The sequence below is a fragment of the Bufo gargarizans genome, chromosome 2 (genome assembly GCF_014858855.1).
Source record: "Bufo gargarizans isolate SCDJY-AF-19 chromosome 2, ASM1485885v1, whole genome shotgun sequence".
Lineage (NCBI taxonomy): Eukaryota > Metazoa > Chordata > Amphibia > Anura > Bufonidae > Bufo > Bufo gargarizans.
Genome location: NC_058081.1, coordinates 695,633,316 through 695,657,186, shown reverse-complemented (window position 1 = coordinate 695,657,186; position 23,871 = coordinate 695,633,316). Strand labels below are relative to the sequence as shown.

The following is a 23,871-nucleotide window of genomic DNA, read 5'->3' as shown; positions in this document are numbered from 1 at the left end:
AAGTGTGAAAATGGCCTAAGGTGACCAAAAAAATTGTTTATTTAGCAGTTTTATTTTTTATTTTTATGGTGTTCATCTGAGGGGGTTAGGTCATGTGATATGTTTATAGAGTCGGTCGATAAGGACACGGCGATACCTAATATGTCAATTTTTTACATTTTTTTTTACTTTATTTGGGTGAAATGACGTTTGTTTGTTTTTTTACTTGAAACTTTAAATTTTTGGGGGGGAAAACTTTATTTTTTCAACTTATTTTTTTTTACTTAATTTTTTGTCCCACTTTGGGACTTCAACTTTTGGGGGTCTAATCCCCTTTACAATGCATTCCAATGCTTCTGTATTGGAATGCATTGGCTGTATGAGTAATACAGGAGACGAGGTCGTAACCATTGAAACAAGCAGTGTATAATGTGATGGAAAAATGAATCCATCCAGCAAAGGAAGCAATATGGACAATCACAATACATTAGTAAGTGCCTAGTATTCACTTTCTCTACATGATAAATGCCACTTACTGAAGTGAGAGAACCCCTTTAAGGACTAGTAACATTTTCCCCCTTTATGTTCCAGCAATCATTACTTTTTAATTTTTTCTTTTCTTTTGCAGGATTAGTTGTAGAGTTTTTAGGAATCAATTTGGGGTAAATAGTGCATTAAATATCTTATTTTCTTTTTAAGGGGAAAGATAAAAAGCAATTTTTACATTATTTTGTGGAATTTATTTTTCACCGTGTGGTATAAATAATTCTGTCAGTCACTACAATGAAGATAATTACAAATTTCTATAGAATTTTTCCTTTTCTCCTGCAGCCTGCCAGCTCCTCAACTGCCCCCCCCCCCTCCTCCTCCACAAAGAAAGAGGGGGGTGCTTTAGCTGATCATATCTCTGGATAGGAACCAGCTAGAGATATGGGCTTTGTATTGTTTGAAAGCTGAAAGATACCAGAATGACAGCAAAATCTTCAGTACATGGGAAGATATCACTGTTAGAAATAAGGATGCAGTGAATGCAGCTGAAAGTTAAAGTAAAAGCAGGTTTTACCGCATTTATTCCAGACTTGATTCCCAACAGTGACATCTCCTGGTGATGTAGTGCTAATGCTGTCATTTTAGTCTTGTATGAAAGCCTGAAATGCCAGCTTTCAAACAAGACTAGGCCCAGCTGCTAATCAGGAGACATGAGCAGCTAAAGAAGACCACCCCCCCTTCCCCTTCTGCCCGAGCTGGACTTCTGGTAGAACAGTTTTTTTTTTGTTTTTTTTTATACATTTATCTTTTATTCTTTTTCTTTTAAATACCAAGTCATAGAGAGATGAGCACATATAACAATACATATGTCAATACATTTAAAACAATATGTCACTTCCATATTATAACGACATACATGTATATAAGAACAACTATATCCGAGGTTATCCTGACATTAATATCATTTCTTTGACACATATCAAGGCTCATCAGCTCTACCCCCAAAAACACTAAAAAAAGAGCCCACTTCCCCCCTCCCTTATCCCCCACCCACCCATCACATCTGGTCTGGTGTGGCAGCCCCGCGGGGCGATGGAGCACTCTTGCCCCCGTCTGAGGTATCTCTCAAAGTTTTGTAATGTCAAGTCCAATTAATATGGGCCGTGCTGGTGATATTTATTATCCAAAGATGTGGGGCATATTTATTAATGCGGGAGTGTAACCGCAATGATAGCACTAGGGGGTCATCAGTTCCAGTCTGAAAATTTCTTCTCACCATATCCGCTCTCCCTATGCGCCCATTTCAGTAGCATAATTCACCCCGCGTCGTTTCATACTCTCAAAGTTTGTTATTCTTGTCATTAAGGTTTGCCATTCATTAGTTGTCGGAGGTCTATCTTTCACCCACTGTCTCAGGATTATTACCTTGGCCAATAGAAAACCCTTCAACCAATAGGCCTGTTCATCTTTGGGGTTTTTTTTTTTGTATTCGGGGGGGAAAAGACCGAGCACAACTACTTGGATGGTTAAGGGGGGGCTATCTCTATTTTGTGCCGTCATTATCTGAAATATACTATCCCAAAAGATCCTAATCACGGGGCAATCCCACAGCATGTGTACAAGCCCGGCGGCTACAAGGGAGCATTTCAAGCAGCTAAATTCTAAACCCTTATTGCTATACACTTTGGATAAAAGGCTCGGAGTGACATATAAACGGTGTATTATTTTAAACTGTAACAATCGATATTGTCGTGAAGAGGAAGCCTTCTTGATGTTTTGATATATTTCCCGCCATTGTGAGGGATTACATTCCCCTATATCCGCATTCCACTTATCTACACTTTTAAATTTAGTGGTTGTACTTAATTCCTCGATAAATCTCCTATAGATTAGTGAAATCTTAACTTTATTCCCAACTAAATTGTAACAAAATACTAAAAACCCCGGAGTGTCTTTTATAGAAGGTATTTTTTTAAGCGTGCATGCTAATGCGTGTTGTAGTTGGAAGTATCTATAGTGCTCTAATGCAGTTATTGGTGTCTGTTGAATCAGTTCCCTTATTGATTTAATTTTCCCTTTCGTATATATGTGTGAAACTAATGTGATACCTTTTCGAGTCCAATATTCATTTGCATTAAGTGTCAAGAATTCTGTTAACACGGGATTATCCCATATCGGGGAGAAGTCCAGAATTTGCGGGGCCAGAGTCAATTTCTTGATCTTATTCCAAACTTTCTGTAGCGCGGCCCCGATGGGGCAAGACTGATTTGCGCGCTGGAGAGTTCCGGTTTCAAGTATATTAAATATATTGTATGTGTGTTGTTGTCGTTGCCCTAGAATATGGGATAGTAATGCTCCATCTCCGGTGCTAACGCACCATTGTAGTTGTGCACACAAGTGGTATATTTGAAAATGAGGCAGACCTAGGCCTCCATTGCTAGCTGGCATTCGCAGGTATTGTAATTTAATGCGGACCCTTTTCCTGCCCCATATCAGGTCATTTATCAAGCGATCAATCAGATTGAAAACACTGTCCTCAATCCAAGCTGGGCAAGAGCTTACCGTATACAGTATCCATGGCAGTAAAATCATTTTAAATCAGCGCGATCCTATTTATCTGCGACAGTGGGAGTTTCTGCCAGATCCTTATTTTTTCTTTTATCTTCCCAACTAAAGGGATAATATTTAACTTGTTGTAATCCCTAATGGTGTTGCTAATTTTTATCCCAAGATAATCTAAATGATCTGTTGGAGCAATGATTCTGACCCGTAGGTCATTCGGGGGAGGCATCCGATTGAGGGGGAAGAGTACAGACTTTGCCCAATTTATCGCATAACCGGCAGCTCTACCGAATTCCTCTGTTATCCGTATAACATCGGGGACATTTCTCCATCCATCATTCAGGTAGAGTAACACGTCGTCTGCATATAAGCAGATCTTATCATCCGTGCCCTTCCCCCCCAAAGCCCACTATGCCAGGTTCTGCACGTATCCTGCAGGCGAATGGTTCCATAAAGATCGAAAAGAGGAGCGGAGAGAGTGGGCACCCCTGGCGCGTCCCCCGCTTTAGGGAAACGGCAGGGGTGAGTACCCCATTAACCTTAATTCTGGCGGTAGCATCACTGTATAGCAATTTAACCCATCCTATAAATTTCTGACCCAAGTTCATCCTATGCATAACGCGCCAGAGGAAGGGCCACTCCACCCGATCAAACGCCTTAGCGGCGTCTAATGACAGGATGGAGTGGTCCTCCCCCCCCCCCCAATCTGGATATTGAGAATGGTCCGACGTATATTAGTCTGTATCTGTCGCCCAGGTATAAATCCAGTCTGGTCAACATGGACCAACCGGGCTATTACTTTTTTTAGCCTATTGGAAAGAACTTTTGCGATCACTTTATAGTCCGCGTTAAGCAGTGATATAGGGCGATAGTCCTCAACCTTATTGCCATTTTTTCCTTTCTTAAGGATCAGTGTGACTGTTGCCTCAGTCATGGACGGGGGCAGCTTTCCACATTCACTAGATCTATTCAGGACCTGTAATAATCCAGGGAGGAGTACCCCCGCGTGGCATTTATATATGCCAAACGGGAGTCCATCCGATCCGGGCACCGAGGAACCCCGGGTCTCTTGCAAGGCCGCCTGTAGCTCCCCCAAAGAAATGGGGGAGCCCAGGGCGGCCGAGTCCGACAGTACCGGGATCTTAACCTGTTTTAGGAAATCGTCTATCTGAGGTCCTGCATCCGCCACACCAGAGCGATACAAATTATCGAAGTATTTAAAGAATTCTCCCTCCATCTCCACTCCTCCTTCCAGTCTACGCCCATCACCTGTCAGTAGTTGTTGGATCTTTTGGGGGGGTCTTTGATTCGCAATAATAGAGGTCAATAGCCTACCCGGAGTGCCACCCTCACAAAAGTCTTTATATCCCATGAAGAATAGTTGGTTCTGAGCTTTCTCCCTCATAAAAGGTGGTGTATTGATCTTTGGCAGATTTTAGCTTGGTGCGTATACTAGCATCATTTTGTGTTCGAATACAGCCCTCCAGGTATGCAATATTTACCTCCAGCTTTCTTTGTTCCTCAAAGAAAACATTTTTTTTCTTTTTTATTCGGGAGAAGTATATCCCGCGTATAAATACCTTCATAGCGTCCCAGACATAATGAGCATGTGCGGTGCCGATGTTTTCCTGCCAAAATTGTGTAAGTTCTTTATCAATCCCAGCAGAATCATTTAATATAGTTAGCCAGTGTTCATTCAATCTGAACGACCTGCTAATACCGGCTTGTTGTCCGGTCTTCATCACCAATAAAATTGGTGAATGGTCAGAGATGCCGTGTATCTCATATGTCATTTTTAGGATAGATTCAAGCATCTCACCATTGGCCAAGGCAATATCAATCCTGGACATAGCACTATACGCTTTGCTAAAGCAAGAAAACGCCTGTCTATTACCATAGAGCCATCTCCAAACATCTGTTAATCCTATCTCCTCGCAAAATCCTCGAAGTAGGGCATGCTTTCCCTGCGTACTTTTCCGGGCAGATGAAAATCTATCTAGCCCCGGGTCCAGTACGCAGTTAAAGTCGCCACATATTAATACCGGAGACCGCTCCCTACTATGCAGGAAGAGCGTGAGTTGCTTTAAAACAGTCATTGTAAATGGTGGCGGGATGTACAAAAAAGCCAGGACACACTTTCTGCCATTCCATTGAGCTTAAAGAAAGATGAATCTCCCATCCCTATCGATCAACTGGTCAAGCGGAATAAAATCGATACTCTGATGTACATACACACTGATCCCACGGGAATATGGCAAGAAGCCAGAGTGGAACTGATGCCCCGCCCATCTCTTTATTAAGTATTCTGGAATGTTTGGTGTAGCATGCGTCTCTAATAGGGCCACTATTGCAGGGAGGTGACGGTTAATCAAATCAAAAACCACTACCCGTTTCGTTCTATCCGCCAGCCCACGCACATTCCATATCATAACTCTATTTTTAATCATGTTATGAATTGTAAAGGAGGCGTCCATCGCCCCCCGCGGGCAGCCGCACCCAGACCAGGATCCACCCCCACCTACCACCCACCCCACCCACTTGGCACCCACCCCCTCGTATCCCCCTTACTGGTTCACTGATGCAAAGCATCTTGTAAACCTCTTACATTTCGCCCCTCCGTCCGTGGGCCGCCCCTATTGTTCCCCCATCCCCTTCATAGGATCAGCCTCCTGCCATGTCAATCAGAACTCAATATCTAATCCCTAACAGTATCTAACCACTCTAAGGTTTCTCTAGGCGAGTAGAAAAACATTACAGTGTCTCTGTATACTACTCTTAGCTTAGCCGGGTATAGCATAGAATATTTGATGTTTCCATCCCGTAATCTTTTTTTAATATCAGAGTACTCCCTACGCTTATTCTGAGTGTCTTTGGAAAAATCGGGGTATATCCGTATCATATGGCCATCCAAAGTTATCTCTGCTAATTCCCGCTTGCGTCGGAGAACCCAGTCTCTATCACTAGTCGATAGAATCCTAATTAGGAGGGGGCGAGGGGGGCCACCCGGCGGGGTCTTTTTTACGGGGATTCTGTGCGCTCTCTCTACACAAAGTGCAGGAGTATCTCCACAGGATCCCAGCATTTCAATCAACCATTTTTGCATAAACGCCGCAGGGTCCCCCCCCTCTACTCCCTCTGGGAGGCCCAATATTCTAAGATTGTTTCGGCGTGCTCTGTCCTCCATATCAGTCAATCTTGTATTAATCCGTTTATTTTCCTTATCTAATTCATCAATTTTTTTTTACATTTGTCGCTGTTCTATTTGGACCTTAGATAGTTCGGTTTCAACTAATGAGACGCCAGCCCTAATTTTATTCATGTCTTCTCTGATGTGAGTAAGCTCAATCTGTAATGTCTGTACTGTACACGAAACATCTAAAACTGATTGGTTGGTGATCTGCACTGCCGATAGTATGTCCAGTAGTTTATTCTCAATCGTGTCAAATCGCGTAGACTGCTCAATCTGTGCAGGCAGGTCTACCTGTGTTTCCACTGGCTCAGGTATTCCCCCCCCCCCCCCCCCCCCCCTCTGTTTAGGTGGGGGCGATTTTAGATATTTATCCAATCTCGCCTGTGAACTATTATCATCACTTGCCCTAGGGGATCCCATACCCCCAGATCTCCTATTGTATTTAGGGGGCATAGTTCAAATATATAAATCACGGATACACCATACAGGGCAAATGGGGGGGAGGGAGAAAAAAAAGGTAAGCAATTCAAAAGGCAAACGCTCTTGTAGTGTCGCCCTCTGTCGTGGATACCCTAGCACCGTATCAATATCAGGTAACTGGTAGAACAGTTAAAAGGTTAAAGTATATATTTTTTGGGGAGTATTGGATTGTGGTAATTAACCTCTTAAGGACATAGGGCGTACAGGTACGCCCTTGTGCCCCGGTACTTAAGGACACAGGGCGTACATGTACGCCCTGTGTATTTCCGATCACTGCCGTGCGGCTGGCAGTGATCGGAACCCGGTGCCTGCTCAAATCATTGAGCAGGCACCTAGGCTAAATGCGCGGGGGGGTCCCGTGACACCCCCCATGTCGGCGATCGCGGCAAACCACAGGTCAATTCAGACCTGCGGTTTGCTGCGATTTCTGCAGTTTCTGATCCCCGCGGTCCCTGACCGCGGGGATCAGAAACTTTAGTATTCCTAAAATACATCTGTATCCCCCCCCCCCCTGCACCCCTGAGTGATTTTTGCCCGGTGGGAGGTGCAGGGGGAGGGTTGCGGGCGGTGCGGCAGGCGGGATCGCGATCCCCCGCCCGCCTCCCCTTGAATAATCGTTGGCGTCTAGTGGGTATACCAGGGTGCCAGCACTAGTGGGTATACCAGGGTGCCAGCAAATTGCTGGCACCCTGGTATAAACGGCTGACATCTGTGCTGCGATGTCAGCCGTTTAACCCTTTCCATACCGCGGTCCGTACGGACCGCTGTATGGAAAGGTTAACAGCGCAGGGAGCTCCCTCCCTCTCCCATCGGGGGGCTGCTGTGCCTTTGCAGCCCCCCGAATGGAGAGGGAGAGAGCCCCCAGGCAGCCCCCCGAAGCCCCGTCCTTACCCTTCCCCGTCTGCGCAGTTCTGACCACTACTGAGCAGACAGGGAAGGTTCCCATGGCAACAGGACGCCTTCTCAGGCGTCCTGCTGTCCATGGTGCTGAACAGATCTGTGCTGAAAGGCATAGATCTGTTCAGACAAAGTGTAAAATACAGTACAGTACTATATATATATATATATATATATATATATATATATATATATATATATATATATATATATATATATATATATATTGTTCTGTACTGTATTATACAGACATCAGACCCACTGGATCTTCAAGAACCAAGTGGGTCTGGGTCAAAAAGAAAGTGAAAATAAAGTAAAAATCAAAAAACACATTTATCACTGATTAAAAATAAAAAAAATGAAATTCCCTACACATGTTTGGTATCGCCGCGTCCGTAACGACCTGATCTATAAAACGGTCATGTTACTTTACCCAAACGGTGAACGCCATAAAAATAAAAAATTTAAAACTATGATGAAATTGAAATTTTGCCCACCTTACTTCCCAAAAAAGGTAATAAAAGTGATCAAAAAAGTTGTATGTACGCCAAAATTGTAACAATCAAACCGTCATCTCATCCCGCAAAAATCATACCCTACCCAAGATAATCGCCCCAAAACTGAAAAAACTATGGCTCTTAGACTATGGAAACACTAAAACATGATTTTTTTTGTTTCAAAAATGAAATCAGTGTAAAACTTACATAAATTAGAAAAATATACATATTAGGTATCGCCGCGTCCGTATCGACCGGCTCTATAAAAATATCACATGACCTAACCCCTCAGGTGACCACCGTAAAAAAAAAAAAAAAAAAAAAAAAAGTGTAAAAAAAGCAATTTTTTGTCATCTTACTTCACAAAAAGTGTAACAGCAAGCGATCAAAAAGTCATATGCACCCCAAAATAGTGCCAATAAAACCGTAATCTCATCCCGCAAAAAATGAGACCCTACTTAAGATAATCGCCCAAAAACTGAAAAAGCTATGGCTCTTATGGAGACACAAACTTTTGTTTTAAAAAATTAATTCATTGTGTAAAACTTACATAAATAAAAAAAAATTGTATACATATTAGGTATCGCTGCGTCCGTGACAACCTGTTCTATAAAATTACCACATGATCTAACCTGTCAGATGAATGTTGTAAATAACAAAAAAAAAAACGGTGCCAAAAAAGCTATTTCTTGTTACCTTGCCGCACAAAAAGTGTAATATAGAGCAACCAAAAATCATATGTACCCTAAACTAGTACCAACAAAACTGTCACCTTATCCCGTAGTTTCTAAAATGGGGTCACTTTTTTGGAGTTTCTACTCTAGGGGTGCATCAGGGGGGCTTCAAATGGGACATGGTGTCAATAAAACCAGTCCAGCAAAATCTGCCTTCCAAAAACCGTATGGCATTCCTTTCCTTCTGCGCCCTGTCGTGTGCCCGTACAGCAGTTTACGACCACATATGGGGTGTTTCTGTAAACTACAGAATCAGGGCCAAAAAATAATGAGTTTTGTTTGGCTGTTAACCCTTGCTTTGTAACTGGAAAAAAAATATTAAAATGGAAAATCTGCCCAAAAAGTGAAATTTTGAAATTGTATCTCTATTTTCCATTAAATCTTGTGCAACACCTAAAGAGTTAAACTTTGTAAAATCTGTTTCGAATACCTTGAGGGGTGTAGTTTCTTAGATGGGGTCACTTTTAGGGAGTTTCTACTCTAGGGGTGCATCAGGGGGCTTCAAATGGGACATGGTGTAAATAAACCAGTCCAGCAAAATCTGCCTTCCAAAACCCAAACGACGCACCTTTCACTCTACGCCCCGCTGTGTGGCCGTACAGCAGTTTACGGCCACATATGGGTTGTTTCTGTAAACGGCAGAGTCAGGGCAATAAAGATACAGTCTTGTTTGGCTGTTAACCCTTGCTTTGTTAGTGGAAAAAATGGGTTAAAATGGAAAATTAGGCAAAAAAAATGAAATTCTCAAATTTCATCCCCATTTGCCAATAACTCTTGTGCAACACCTAAAGGGTTAACGAAGTTTGTAAAATCAGTTTTGAATACCTTGAGGGGTGTAGTTTATAGAATGGGGTCATTTTTGGGTGGTTTCTATTATGTAAGCCTCGCAAAGTGACTTCAGAGCTGAACTGGTCCCTAAAAATTGGGTTTTTGTAAATTTCTGAAAAATTTCAAGATTTGCTTCTAAACTTCTAAGCCTTGTAACATCCCCAAAAAATAAAATATCATTCCCAAAATAATTCAAACATGAAGTAGACATATGGGGAATGTAAAGGCATCACAATTTTTAGGGGTATTACTATGTATTACAGAAGTAGAGAAACTGAAACTTTGAAATTTGCTAATTTTTCCAAATTTTTGTTAAATTAGGTATTTTTTGGTGCAAAAAAAATATTTTTTTTTCACTTCATTTTACCAGTGTCATGAAGTACAATATGTGACGAAAAAACAATCTCAGAACGGCCTGAATAAGTCAAAGCGTTTTAAAGTTATCAGCACTTAAAGTGACTTGTCAGATTTGCAAAAAATGGCCTGGTCCTAAGGTGTAAAAAGGCTGTGTCCTTAAGGGGTTAATATCACCTTGGTGGACCTATTTCAACTTTTCACTGGGTATTCAATTACCCCTTAATTCCACAGTTTTGTTCCCTGTACTGCCTGCTTTTACCTGTGCTTAAAATAGGGTTGCTAGGCAGGTCCGTCTCTCTGTTGAAGGACAGAGGACGCAGAAGCACGCAGCGTGCAAGGTCAGATTACTGACAGCCAGGGACTAAGTAAATGATTAAAGCCAGGTCCTCCCCAGCAGCTGATGACAGTGCCTGGGCTGTGTGCACTTCTCCCTGTCCCTGCGCTTGGCAGACGCTCCCTCACTCAGCAGAGCTGGAGGATGCAGAGTTGAAGCAGCGCAGACCAGGGAAGGGAGATCTGCCGTCTGCTCAGTGTATACATGAAAGCAACATCTGGTAAGAGGACCCCTTTGTGCTGCAGAAGATTAACCCTTTAGGGGGAGAGGGCTCTGGTTACTGACACTTTTGGGGGGCTATTGTTACTGGCTAGTGAGGGCAGGTGGGATTAGCCTCAGGGTGAGGGCAGTGGCGCCCATCTTAACTGAATAGTGAGATTGCCGTTTTATGCAGACTGGTTGCTAAGGGCTGAATCTTATTAAATATGGGGTAAGTCAGTCTAATAGTAACTGATTCTGGAATATCATGTTATTAGTAACTACATATATGAAAATTGAAATTAGGGTCTAAGTGTGAGAGTTATCCTTTAAGTGCTTTTCCCACAGCCCGAGCTGAGCTCGGGATAAACTGTTAGGTGGTTAAAGAAAAAATACATTCGCATGAGAGGATTTCCCTCAGCATTGATGGTATATGATCTATACCAGTGTATTACTGTACTGTGCCGGCAGCAGGGAGCGCACGGCGTCATAGCAACCAGTGACGCCGTGCGCTCCTGCTCTCAGGAGGGATCCAGGCCGCGGTTCCACGGCCCGCACACGGCTGTGAAACACGGCAGTGTGCATGGGGTCTTAGGGTATGTTCAAACAATTTGGAGCAGATACTGCACCACGTGACATCCACCTTGTATTATTTTTAATGGGAGGCAGGGCTGCCATCTGTGTGGCCGGTGTTTTAATCTGCAACTGTGCCGAGAAAGGCGATGAGACCCATGGAGAGAGATTCACATGGGTTGGCTGCATTCAAAGTGAAAACCGCTGTGTGAGGGGACAGAATCATAGCTCTTTATTTCAGCAAAGTGAAGTCCAGATCCCAGGAGATTCTGACTGTGGTTTAATAATTCTCTGGTGAATTTGCCTATTTTGCCCATTGCTAGATTCCACTATACAATAAGAGAATATTTTCACCTATTTTCTGCCAAAAAGTGTCTCAATGCTAGTGGGCTGTGAATCGGCTAACCACAAAAAAGACAAAAAAAAAAATAATGGATAAACGTAAAGGGGTTTGCTGAAAGTTCAATATTGATAGCCTGTAGTCATATCTGATTGGTGGCGGTGGGGTTGTCTGACTCTCAGAGGTCATGGTGCACCTGACTGGTGGCGGGTGATGGGAGTTGGCCCCCTCTGATCAGATATTGATGACCTACCCCGAGTATAGACCATCAATACTAAACTGGAACAACCCTTTAAGCTAGGAGCAGGAACTTCACTTCATGCAGATACAATATGATGTTCCTGTATGTTATGCAGTGCAGCCAGAGAAGACGACAGCTTCTGGTAAAGTGCTAAATCAGCCGTATATACAAGACCGCTATCAGCCAAAGGCTCATTTGGCCGACAGCCATCACTCCTGACCCTCTCATACAGATGCCTATGTGGCTCGGCCTGCTCGATTAAGCAGCGTTCACATCTAATTTAGGGAGCATGCTCAAGCATTCCCATGCTGCAACAGAGACTAGCTGTAGTGCAAAATAAAATACTGCTTGGCCAGAAAGCACACGCCATATGTGAGGGGCACAAGCTCCTCTTTCTCAGAGATTCTGCTACTGCAGTTCAAAAACTGCTCAAAAATAAGTGTTCATATATTGTGAAAATAGGATGTAGAATTAATTTTTTTGTTTAATGAGGAAAAAGAAAAAACAACTTACCGAGCAGACTCATTTTCTATCATCTCAAAAGAACGTGCAACAGCTAAGTATGGAACACTAGAACAGAAAATCAAATACAAGTAGATTTTCAGGCTTCGGATAATTCATCGTTTTAATAAATATTTTACATTTATTTTGAATGCTTGATGTAGCATGGTACCTATTGGCATACTATATAAAAAACACACGCAAATCTCTTTCTTCATCCTCCTATATAACTTATACAAAAAAACACTAAGTTATTTGACGATCCAGGTATGCCTGGTCTTAGTCTTTTTCCGTGCTCGAAAACTTCTTCATCTCTGTGGAACAGCTCGCAAAGCAACCCCCAGAGCATTTCACACCTGACAGGAAAACTCCTGAACTTCTGAGATCACAAAACTGGTGAGAAGTTAGGCGATCTGTACAGTTTTGAAAATGACTTTCAACCCAATGATTTATTGACTCAATGAATATAATCATAGGATTGAAGGCTTGAAAGTGGTTCCATAGAGGAACTGAAACATTGCTGGTGGGGGAATAAATCACTGTGTCTTCCCTGGGAATTTTAGCGAATTTGGTGACCTGGCTGATTTAGTAGCTATGGGGAAAATTACTTTTTCACACAGAGCCAGGAAGAGCTCAACAGCATTTTTCATACAATAAATGAAATCATTTAAAAACAGCATTTTGTGTTGAAGTGTGACAAATATGCAAATACAGAACTGAGAGAAGTAGAGATGAGCGAATCGATGCGTCTTCTTCTTCACCTGTGGGGGCTCTCCCTGCAGGTAAGTTAGCACCCACCTGCTGCTGGATTGACAGGGCCATACATTTAGCCCGACCATGACAGACAATTTCCTGCCTGTGCTGCTGCTCCAATTGCAGAGCAAGGTCACAGGAGTGGCGCCTGCGAAAACGTTGCTCAGAAGCAGAGCCTGTGCCCTTGCTCTGCTAACCGGGACCGCGGAGCAAGCATAACATTGTCGGGACCAGGCAAGATGTCCATTTCTGTGAATCTAGCGGCAGCGGTGACAGCTCCCCCAGGAGAAGAAGCCCTGATGATGAGACTAATCGATTCGCTCATCTATAGAAGGGGGCAAATATTTTTTCACACCACTGATTATCAGAAGTGTGAAAATGACGTCTGGTACAATTTTCAGCGAAGGGTCTCATTTATAGATAGTATTTGAATGATAATCATCAGTCAGAACCAAATAATGCACGTAACACTTACATCTGGCCGGCGCTCCAGCAGGCATCCTTCACGGGATGGTAACCACTCTTGGACGGATTGTAATCTGTCTCCTTCTGTGAAACCTCTTGCTTACCGGTACCAAAGAAACTAAAATTAAATGGTTTATAGTCAATATTAAGGTAACAGCAAATAATCAGAGACCCTCTGATTACATCTGGTGTCTGTTATAAGTGGAAACCACAATGCAGTGCCGGGTCTGTCACACGATCATGGACACCAGCGCCATGCAAGAGACCAATGACTTATACAGGGATTCAGTAGTTTTGACAGGAAGAATAAACGCGGCATGCTGTGTTATTCTTCCTATCAAAAGTAACGGGAAAAGCAAGAGAAGGTCTTAAAGGGGCCTCTGACACAGATGTAATTAAGTCAATGGGGTAGATTTATTGAGACTGACAAAATGCACTTTTTATGTTCCATCATAAGAACAGATAATGAAAGTGCTGGCCCCATAAGCCAGAGACCAATGGCACCCAACTAATCACATTGACGGTAACTTGGTCCATCAGGTTTCCAGTATCCAGTGCCAGGAATAAAAATAATAATAATAATAATAATAATAATAATAATAATAATAATAATAATAATAAATACAAAAAATAAAAATATATATATTTTGCAGGAAGGCCGGCAGTCACTACAACTTTCTCGTCTAATCAGAGGAATTTCTTCACTTGTCCCCTCTGCTTAGCTGTCCGCTTCAGGACATTATATTGCACTTCTAGGTAAATTAAAATAAGTTCCAGACAATCAGACTCTCCTAATTATTTAATGCAGTACTAAAGTGGCTTTGGCTCTTACCTGCCGAGATTTTTGGGTCCCTTGGTTGGAGCAGGAGACTTGTCCGCAGTAATTTTTTCTGAATTTTCTACATTTTGTTCCACCTTAACAGGCTTAGGGCTTGCAGCTGTTTAAAAAAATAATATTAAGAATCAAATACATAACATTTGCATACAGCAAACGTATTGAAATTACTTTTATTGAAAATGTGTTAAAATGAAGTGAGATTGGTTAATTTGTCAACGGGAATAACATTAGATGACATTATGCAAATACAAATTTTAGTATACTGGTATGTAATATTTTATGTGACTACCCAAATATATGATGCATTTCCACTTTTACATTGGCCCCCACCTGTCTGATACTGTGACCTATGCTGTCAGTCCTGGACCTTTAATGACCGCTCTATTGCACTGCTAGAGAAATAGACGAGGCAGGACAGTATAGGCCAGTGGTGGCGAACCTATGGCACGGGTGCCAGAGGCAGCACTCAGAGCCCTCTCTGTGGGCACCCGCACCCTGGAAAAAGTCTATGGTGTACCAATATGCCTTAGACTTTTCCTGCCATTCATCAGCGCAGGGCGCACTACGAACAGCACAGGCAGCGCACTGAATGTAGGCAGGCTATTATAGCTAAATGATAAAGTACATGGAAGATATACTATATTGCATGATAGTATTCAGGAAAAATTGCCGTGTTGGCACTATGTGATAAATAAGTGGGTTTTGGGTTGCCGTTTGGGCACTCGGTCTCTAAAAGGTTCGCCATCACTGGTATAGGCCCTTGTCCACAGTATGATGAACGGCAAAGAGAGCACTCAGTCCCGATCATTGCCCATTGTGAACAGGACCGCAACCAGCCAACAAGCAAGCACTGGCTTGGCAGCTAATCAGTTCTTTTATATGGGCATAAAAGAGGCTATGAGAGGAGGGGGCACAGGCGATCACATCTCATTTAACCCCACCAATCATTGCACAGTGAAAATGAAAGTAATAACGAGCGTTGTTCGACTATATTGTTCGGTGCTCATTATGGGCAGAAATTCTCCTGGTCTCTGGAGCAGAGGGGGGGGGTGGTATACTCTCCTGGAGACATTCCTCTGTCAATTGAATCCCTTTCATTTTAGATGCCAAGCACAAACACCCCCCCCCCCCCCCCCCCCCGTTTATACACGAAAAAGGATGTGAACGAGACCACCACCCTAGAGATTCTGCTGCAATACTCCAACCTGTAGTCCAAGTCATTTAGCTCACAGAGCATTGTCTAGACTGGATGCAACTGTATTTCTCTTTAAAGCGACTTGCTAGATTTGAGTCTTCAGCCTGGGCATGTAAACAGAGTTTACGTTCACTGACAGACAGCAAATATTGTGGCAGCAAGGAATTGAAAAAAAAATTGTGTATACAGAAGAAAAGTTGTAGAAATTTTCATTGATACAGTGATTAAGTATTCTAGTTGCGTTAAATTACCGGTATCCCTTATAAAGGATAGTGAAAAAAATCATTAGATTGGTGGGAGTCCTACTGCTGGGACCCCCACCAATCACGAGAGACCAGTTCCACGTGGAGCCCCCTGAAATTAATGAAGTGGCTGATTGCCAAGCTTCTCCATTCATTTCCATAGGAATTCGAGATAGCTGAGCGGTTTCCAAGAATAGCATTCAGCTATCTGCCAAGTTATTATTTACTGGGTCATTTCCATGCCCAGGGGGGCTGGATCTCACAGGCTCGTCACCGGAAGGCAGCGCAATGCCTTCCTTAGGCATCGCGCTGCCTCCCATGCCATCGGGTCCCCCCTACAGCCGCATGGGGACCCGATTGCACGCCCGATCACCGCCGCAACCGCAGGTAAAAGCTGCAAACCGCAGGTCTGAATTGACCTGCGGTTTGCAGCGATCGCCGATTTAGCCAAGGTGCCTGCTCAATGATTTGAGCAGGCACCAGGTTCCGATCACCGCCCGCCGGGCGGTGGTGATCGGAACAAGACATGACGTACCGGTACGTCATGGGTCCTTAAGGACTCGGGAACCATGCCGTACCGTTACATCCCAAGTCCTTAAGGGGTTAAAGGAGTTATCCAACAATGAACTTTTTTAGCAGATCTCTAGTGAGTGGCTGGACCCACAGTGAGGTTCATAATTACCTGGTGTCCGCCGCTGGATTCCTGCTGCATCACTCCCAGGTAATCAACATCCTGTTGACACTCGTCACATGACCGCTGCAGCCAACAACTGGCCACAGCAGTGACCTGTGACCCATGCGGTACATCACTGGGAAGAGCCACACGGGTGAGAGGTCACCACTGCGGCCAGTAATTGGTTACAGTGGTCATGTGACGCCAGTCAACAGGATGTTGATTTCCAGAGAGCCCCAAAGGTGGCAATGGAGAAATGCAGCCGGAATCCAGTGGCCAGGACCAGGCAAGTATGAACCGCAGGTCCAACCACTCTAGGATATCACTTCATGTTTGATGGGGGTCCAACATCTGACCCCCAGGCTGAGCACGGAACTGAAGTGCGGTTCTATTTAAATGGTGCTGATCGTAATTTTCTGCACAATTGGGTGGCTGCAAGTGACTCTGCAGAGGAAAAAATTAAAAGTATGCAGAGCTACACCAGAGCTGCGGTTGCTTCAGTCTCAGGGTTGATGGGGGCCTTACCAATTGTAAAACTAATGACATATACTAGCAACATGCAATCACTTTATAAGCCAGGAATAACCCTTTAAGATGCATGCAATGTTATGACATTTTCCCTTTTCAAATATACCTTTTTCTTTTATCTGCTCAGAAGATTTACTGTCAACTTTTTCATCCTCTTCCTTTTCCTCTGTCTTCATGACTGCACTTAGAGCTGGAAAAATAGAAATATCAAAGTCAGAATTGCGTTTTTTTTCCCCCAATTCCACCTAATTTGGAATTTTATTCCCGCTTCCCACTACACTGTGTGCAATGGTGCCATTATAAAGTACAACTTGTCCTGCAAAAAATAAGCTCTCATAAGGCTGTGAACGGAAATTTTTTAAAAAGTTATGGCTCTGGGAAGGCAGGGAGCTCAAAAGAAAAACACAAAAATGGAAAATTGCAAGGTCCTCTAAGGGTTAAAGATTTTTTATTTTTAAGATTTCCTGATTAGACAAGAATTACTACACTGTAATTTTTTTTTTTTATATTCAAATATCTTTATTAATTTTCTCTAGACAGAAACAATATACAAGTGTATGAAAGGAAAGGAGCATAGTGCATATATACATATAATTTTTTACTTCTCCAGATGTATAATCTCAATTATATACAGGCTAACAAGATTCTAGTCTGACCCGTTGGCCTAATAGGCCAGTCAGCATATAAAAGTGCCAGAGGCCCCGTGATGGTTACTAATCTCCCTCCTCCCTCATCAAACAAACCTATATCCCCCCCCTCGCCCCCCAGGCCAGGTCACGGAGGTGGCGGACGACTCCCGCTCTCATTCCAACTATCTCACAGTACGCTATAAATCATATTATATTCACCCAATGTACGCGGATGTTGCCGCCTAGTCATCTCCAGGCGGTTATCTGTGTAATTGGAATATTAACCATTTGGTTTTGGATTTTCAGTTATCAGTTCCACTCCAGTCGTATAGCTTTCTACTATGTCAGGTGTTCCTCCCCATTATATTTAATATACTCAAAATTCTTTTACTCTTTGCATTAATCTTTCCCACTCTTGTAGTGTAGGCAGGGGCGTAGCTAACGCCTCATGGGCCCTGGTGCAAGAGCTCAGCTTGGGCCCACCCTTCCCTCAGTGCATTGTGTGTCTTGTTATGTGGCACAAGGGTCTTTGGGCCCCCTCAGGCTCATGGGCCCGGTAGCGACTGCTACCTCTGCACCCCCTATAGCTACGCCCATGAGTGTAGGGGCCCTATCTATCACCCAGTTCCTAAGGATTAGTAACTTGGCCAATAAAAGTTCCTTTAGCCAACAAATCTGTTCTCTTCTTAATACTTTGTGTTTGAACTCAGGGGGAAAAAGTCTGAGTATGGCTACTTCAACAGTTAAAGGGGGGCTATTTTCAGTCATTGCCCCCATGCCCTGGAATATCCTTTGCCAAAAGGTCTTAATGAACGGACAGCTCCATAACATATGAATATATACAGCATCAGGAAAAGAGCATTTCAAGCAGCAAAATTATTTTTTCATTTTTTCCATACATTTTATATAGGAGACCCGGAGTGAGGTATAATCGGTGTACCATTTTAAATTGTGTCAACCAGTATTGGCGTGAGAGAGAGGCCTTCTTGATGTTTTGGTACATCTCCTGCCATTGAAGTGGGTTAAATTCCCCTATATCCGCTTCCCATTTACCGACGCTTTTGAATTTAATAACAGTGTTTAATTCCTTTATTAATCTAACTCACAGTAATGGTTAAGGATAAATATGTTGTAGGAACAATTAAACTGTATCACTGATTAGTTATCCTACTTTAAAACTTAGCTTTTATCAGATATTATATATAAAATATATGTCCCACAGTAGTAATAATGATGACTGCATGAAACGGAAAACATTCATAACTTTGCTCAGACGTAAATTATTAGGTACTGCGTATATGTATGTAACACAATTTTATGCACACACATACGTAGTCCTATCACATAAATATAATACAATGGTATGACCATTTATTATGATCCCCACTCACGGTTTGTTGCATGGGCCAGGTATGATCAAGATATTCCGACCGTTTGCGTGATCAAGGGGGTCTGTGGTGGTTACCGTTGTCTACTGAAAAAATAGTTCCAGATAAAGTTCAATTGCTGAGTAGCTTGAAGCAGTAGGTCAGACAGGTAGGAGAATGTCCCTGATAGACTATTATTCTCCTGCCTAAAAGCGGAGAGGTCTCCCGCCTAAATGCGGGAGAATCACCCCCTGCGGAGCGACCCCACTTCTCGATGGCTTTCCCTGTTATTCTGACCCTATTGCTATCTTCCAATGCTGTCCTGTTACGATGTTTCTTTAAAAGGTGTTTCCCTTCTTTCAAAGGTATTTCCCGACGCGTTTCCTCTGCCAGGTGATGCTGACAGATTCATCAGGGGTGAAATAGATAGTTTGGATGGTATAGTAACCGTCAGCACAATCGCTTTTGTGGTGGTGTCCCAGCTAGATTGCAGTCCAGAGTAATGTCTGTAACTGCCCCCTTAAATATACCGTTATATCACGTCTAATTGGTGTGTTAATTGCTCACATACCTTTTCTTTTTTTCGCCAATGCTCTTTTTCCGGCGTGCGTTCCATTTGGATTAGAGGCGGATACGGAACTACGTCACTCTGCGCGTGCGCATTGTTTTACTTAGCCCCGTGGAACGCATCACGTGCACGTCGTGCGTCCAGTCGGCTGATCCTTTTGCCTGTGACGCCACGCGTATAGTGTGGAACGCATCGGCGTCACTGGATAATGGTCCGCCTCACTATGGAACGCATTGACGTCATATTAAGGCGTCAAGGTGATTGGAAAGGAGAGCTATATATCTTACTCCTTCCATCAAAAATGTACGGTAGTGGACAAAACATATTTATTTATATCAGTGTATATATGTGGTATTAAAAGTGGGTCCGGATCTAGATGATATGGTCTATCATATTGATTACATATCAAACATTTTTTCGCATCCCGGTCCAATTCAATTTCTTTGTTTTGTCTACTTTTAGCGATATACATGTATACATCTATATACACACATACTGATATCTGTATATATACATGTACATACCCGTACATAAAGCAACATACACACAGGGCCTACGGGTATGTTTAGGTTGTGGGGTTTTGTACTGGTGCATGAATGGGGGACATTTGTGGGAGTGGGAGGGAGATCGGTCCTGGACTTGAGGCATTATAAACATAATTCATGATAAGTCCTGGGCCTTTATTAATTCCCAACCCTCCTGTTTATAGATAGTTGTGACTATTACCTATCTCGGTAGATGTAGTATAGTTCCTATTCCGTATATGTATTATTGTTATTATCTTTACACTTGTCAAGTGGGTCTGAGTATTTTAGACGCCCGGGGCCTAAATAAAACAGCCAAAAGACAGAATCTCGTTTAGGCCGAACGGACTAACTGTCTTTAGCCTGTGAGTCCACTCAGTCTCTTTCTGTAATATTTTTCTATTGAGGTCACCGCCTCTGGGAGATGGACGTATCACCTCTATGACACAAAATTTTAAAACCCTGGAGTCTCCATCGTGACAGATCTGAATGTGCCTAGCAATTGGGGTGTCCCGTTGGTGTCTGATGTCTCCCAGATGATCTCCAATCCTCCTCCTGAGTTCTCTCTTGGTTTTACCAACGTACTGAAGATTGCAAATGCATGTGCATAGGTATACCACCCCTGTGGTTTTGCAATTTGCAAAATCCCTGATGGTGTATGTTTTATTAGTGACGCTGCTGGAGAAGGATTTTGTCTTGATAATGTGTGGACAGGCAATGCAAGTCCCACATTTGTACATGCCTAGGGGTTTCCTGTCTAGCCAAGTTCCAGATTTTTTAATCGGTAAATAGTGGCTATGTACGAATCTGTCCCCCAGTGATCTTCCTCTACGATAAGTAATTACCGGGTAAGGGGGAAGGGTCTCCTCTATATCAGGGTCAGTGAGTAGCAGATCCCAGTATTTTTGAAGGATATCCTTGACTTGTCTATTATAATTATCGTAGGTGCCTATAATACGGAACTTATGATCTGCTGTGGGTTTTTGTTTAGGAGACAATAGTTCCGTTCTTTCTACATTTAATGCCGTATTAAAGGCTTTTTGTAGTGGTTGGGACGGGTATCCCCTTTGGCTAAATCTAACTCTCAGGTCATTGGCTTGATTGTAAAAGTCTGCCTTCCGGGTACAATTTCTTCGGATCCGAAGATATTGACCCTTGGGAATACCACATTTTAGACTTGTGGGGTGATGACTCTCCCATCTTAGTAAATTATTTGTGGCTGTGGGTTTCCTGTATGTTTTGGTGGAAATCATTCCGTTATTTAGGGAGATGTATAGATCCAGGAAAGCCAGACTGTGCTCGTTGACCTCTGAGGTGAAGTGCATACCTATTTTGTTGTTATTTAGGTAAGCTACAAATTCCGAGAACTGCCCCCTGGAGCCGCTCCAGAATATCAGAATATCGTCGATATAGCGGCCCCAGAAGACAATCCTCGGCGTCCAGATGCTATCCTCCGTGAATACCAGGGTATCCTCCCACCAGCCCAGGAACAGGTTGGCGTAGGTGGGGGCACAGGGGCTCCCCATTGCCGTGCCCCTGAGCTGGTGGAAGAACCTGGAGTTAAAAAGAAAAAAATTGTGTCTAAGAACAAACTCTGTCAGCTTGTAGGTAAACTCATTATGCGCTATGAATTGAGTACCCCTAGTTTTAAGATAATACTCGACTGCATATAATCCCAGGTCGTGGGGGATGTTGCTATAAAGCGCCTCAACATCTATTGAGGCCAGTAGTATCCCATCCTCTAGCTGTAACCCATCAATTTTAGTTAGCAAATCCGGGGTATCCCTGATATACGATGGGAGTGCTGTCACGAAAGGTCTCAGTATCTTATCAACGTATACACCAATGTTTTGGGTAATCGAGTTTATCCCTGATACTATGGGGCGTCCCTTGAGTGGTGTGAGTCCTTTGTGAATTTTAGGGATTGTGTAAAAGGTGGCAGTCTGAGGATAGGGGATAAGCATGAATTTGAGTTCATCATTTGATATTAGTTTGTTATCAAGAGCCTGTATAAGTAAAGACTCCAAATCAGTATTAAATTCCAAAGTGGGGTCCCTTTCGAGGATATTGTAGCAGTTTTTGTCATTTAGAATCGAGTTACACATCTGTTGATACATGGCATGATCCATGACGACCAGGTTTCCCCCTTTGTCTGAGGGTTTTAGTATTAAGTCATGGTCTTCCTGTATTTTGATCATAGCCTCTGTTTCAAGTTTATTTAAATTCATTTTGCTCTGAATTCCTTTTTGATCCAATTTTTCCAGTTCTTTCGTGACTATATGCTGGAAAAGGTCAATCGTATTTGATTCGATTGGAGGTGGAAATTTAGTGCTTTTGGGTTTCAAATTTGTGAAGGGGCCTTCCCCAGTGTTTTTATTTCCTTCTCCGAGGAGTTCGGCCATCGTTCTGGCCAGTGGGAGGTCATCCAATGGAATACCTAGTCTAGCGCTTTCCTCAAGATCATTATGCCTGTAAAACTTATGCCATTTGAGCTTACGACAAAATAGATGGAGGTCTTTGATCCAGAGGAAAGAGCTAAATCTGGTTGTTGGTATAAATGATATACCTCTAGTGCAGTGATGGTGAACCTTTTAGAGACAGAGTGCCCAAACTGCAACCAAATACCCACTTATTTATCGCAAAGTGCCAACACAGCAATTTACCCTGAATACTACAGTCCAGTATAGTACATCTTCCATGTACTTTATCCCTTAGCTATAATAGCCTGCCTACATTCAGTGCGCTGCCTGTGCTGTTCATAGTGCGTCTTGTGCTGATGAATGGCAGGAAAAGTCTAAAGCATATTGGTACGCCATATACTTTTTCCAAGGTGCTGGTGCCCACAGAGAGGGCTCTGAGTGCCGCCTCTGGCACCCGTGCCATAGGTTCGCCATCACTGCTCTAGTGAGTACTTGCATTTCAACCTCGGAGAAGATTTTTCTAGTTAGATTAATTATCTGGCCTTCCTGTATGGAGTCTATTTTTCTTGTCTGGGACGGTCCCTGAAGTGATAGGGTGCTCCCCCCTGCTCTAAAAAATTGGAGGATGAAGTAGAGGGTCCAGAGGACGAGGGTTCTCCTGGTTGATTGTTCCGCATTTAGGCGGGAGACCTCTCCGCTTTTAGGCAGGAGAATAATAGTCTATCAGGGACATTCTCCTACCTGTCTGACCTACTGCTTCAAGCTACTCAGCAATTGAACTTTATCTGGAACTATTTTTTCAGTAGACAACGGTAACCACCACAGACCCCCTTGATCACGCAAACGGTCGGAATATCTTGATCATACCTGGCCCATGCAACAAACCGTGAGTGGGGATCATAATAAATGGTCATACCATTGTATTATATTTATGTGATAGGACTACGTATGTGTGTGCATAAAATTATGTGTTACATACATATACGCAGTACCTAATAATTTACGTCTGAGCAAAGTTATGAATGTTTTCCGTTTCATGCAGTCATCATTATTACTACTGTGGGACATATATTTTATATATAATATCTGATAAAAGCTAAGTTTTAAAGTAGGATAACTAATCAGTGATACCCTTTATTAATCTACCGTAAATTTGTGCAACCCTAACTTTTTTCCCAAATGAATTATAACAAAAATATAACAGTGTCTGCATTCCTAGTGTTTGAGTAATTTTATTTCGTGTATATACTAGTGCATGCTTAAGTTGGGCATATCTATAGTGTTTTAATGCAGTAATTGGTGTGTCGTGGAATATTTCCCCTATCGGTTTAAATTTTCCCGCGGTGCATATATGTGAAACAGTCGTGATACCTCTCCGAGTCCAGTAATTATTGTCTTTTAGAGCTAAAAACTCTATTAGAGAGGGGTTATCCCATAACGGGGTAAACTCCTGGGCGTGGGTAATCTGC

The 23,871-nt window shown here is 42.9% G+C and overlaps 1 protein-coding gene across 1 annotated transcript in view; it reads right to left on the bottom strand.

Moving 5' to 3' along the window:
- The window catches only part of LIG1 (DNA ligase 1), a 130,035-nt gene that overhangs the window by 56,791 nt on the left and 49,373 nt on the right, over window positions 1-23,871 (bottom strand). The window contains exons 8-11 of the mRNA XM_044282402.1: window positions 17,001-17,084; window positions 14,251-14,356; window positions 13,429-13,536; window positions 12,213-12,269 (exon numbers count right to left, since the gene is read on the bottom strand). Of these exons, the coding sequence (XP_044138337.1) occupies window positions 12,213-12,269; window positions 13,429-13,536; window positions 14,251-14,356; window positions 17,001-17,084 (355 nt within the window). The remainder of the gene's footprint in view (window positions 1-12,212; window positions 12,270-13,428; window positions 13,537-14,250; window positions 14,357-17,000; window positions 17,085-23,871) is intronic.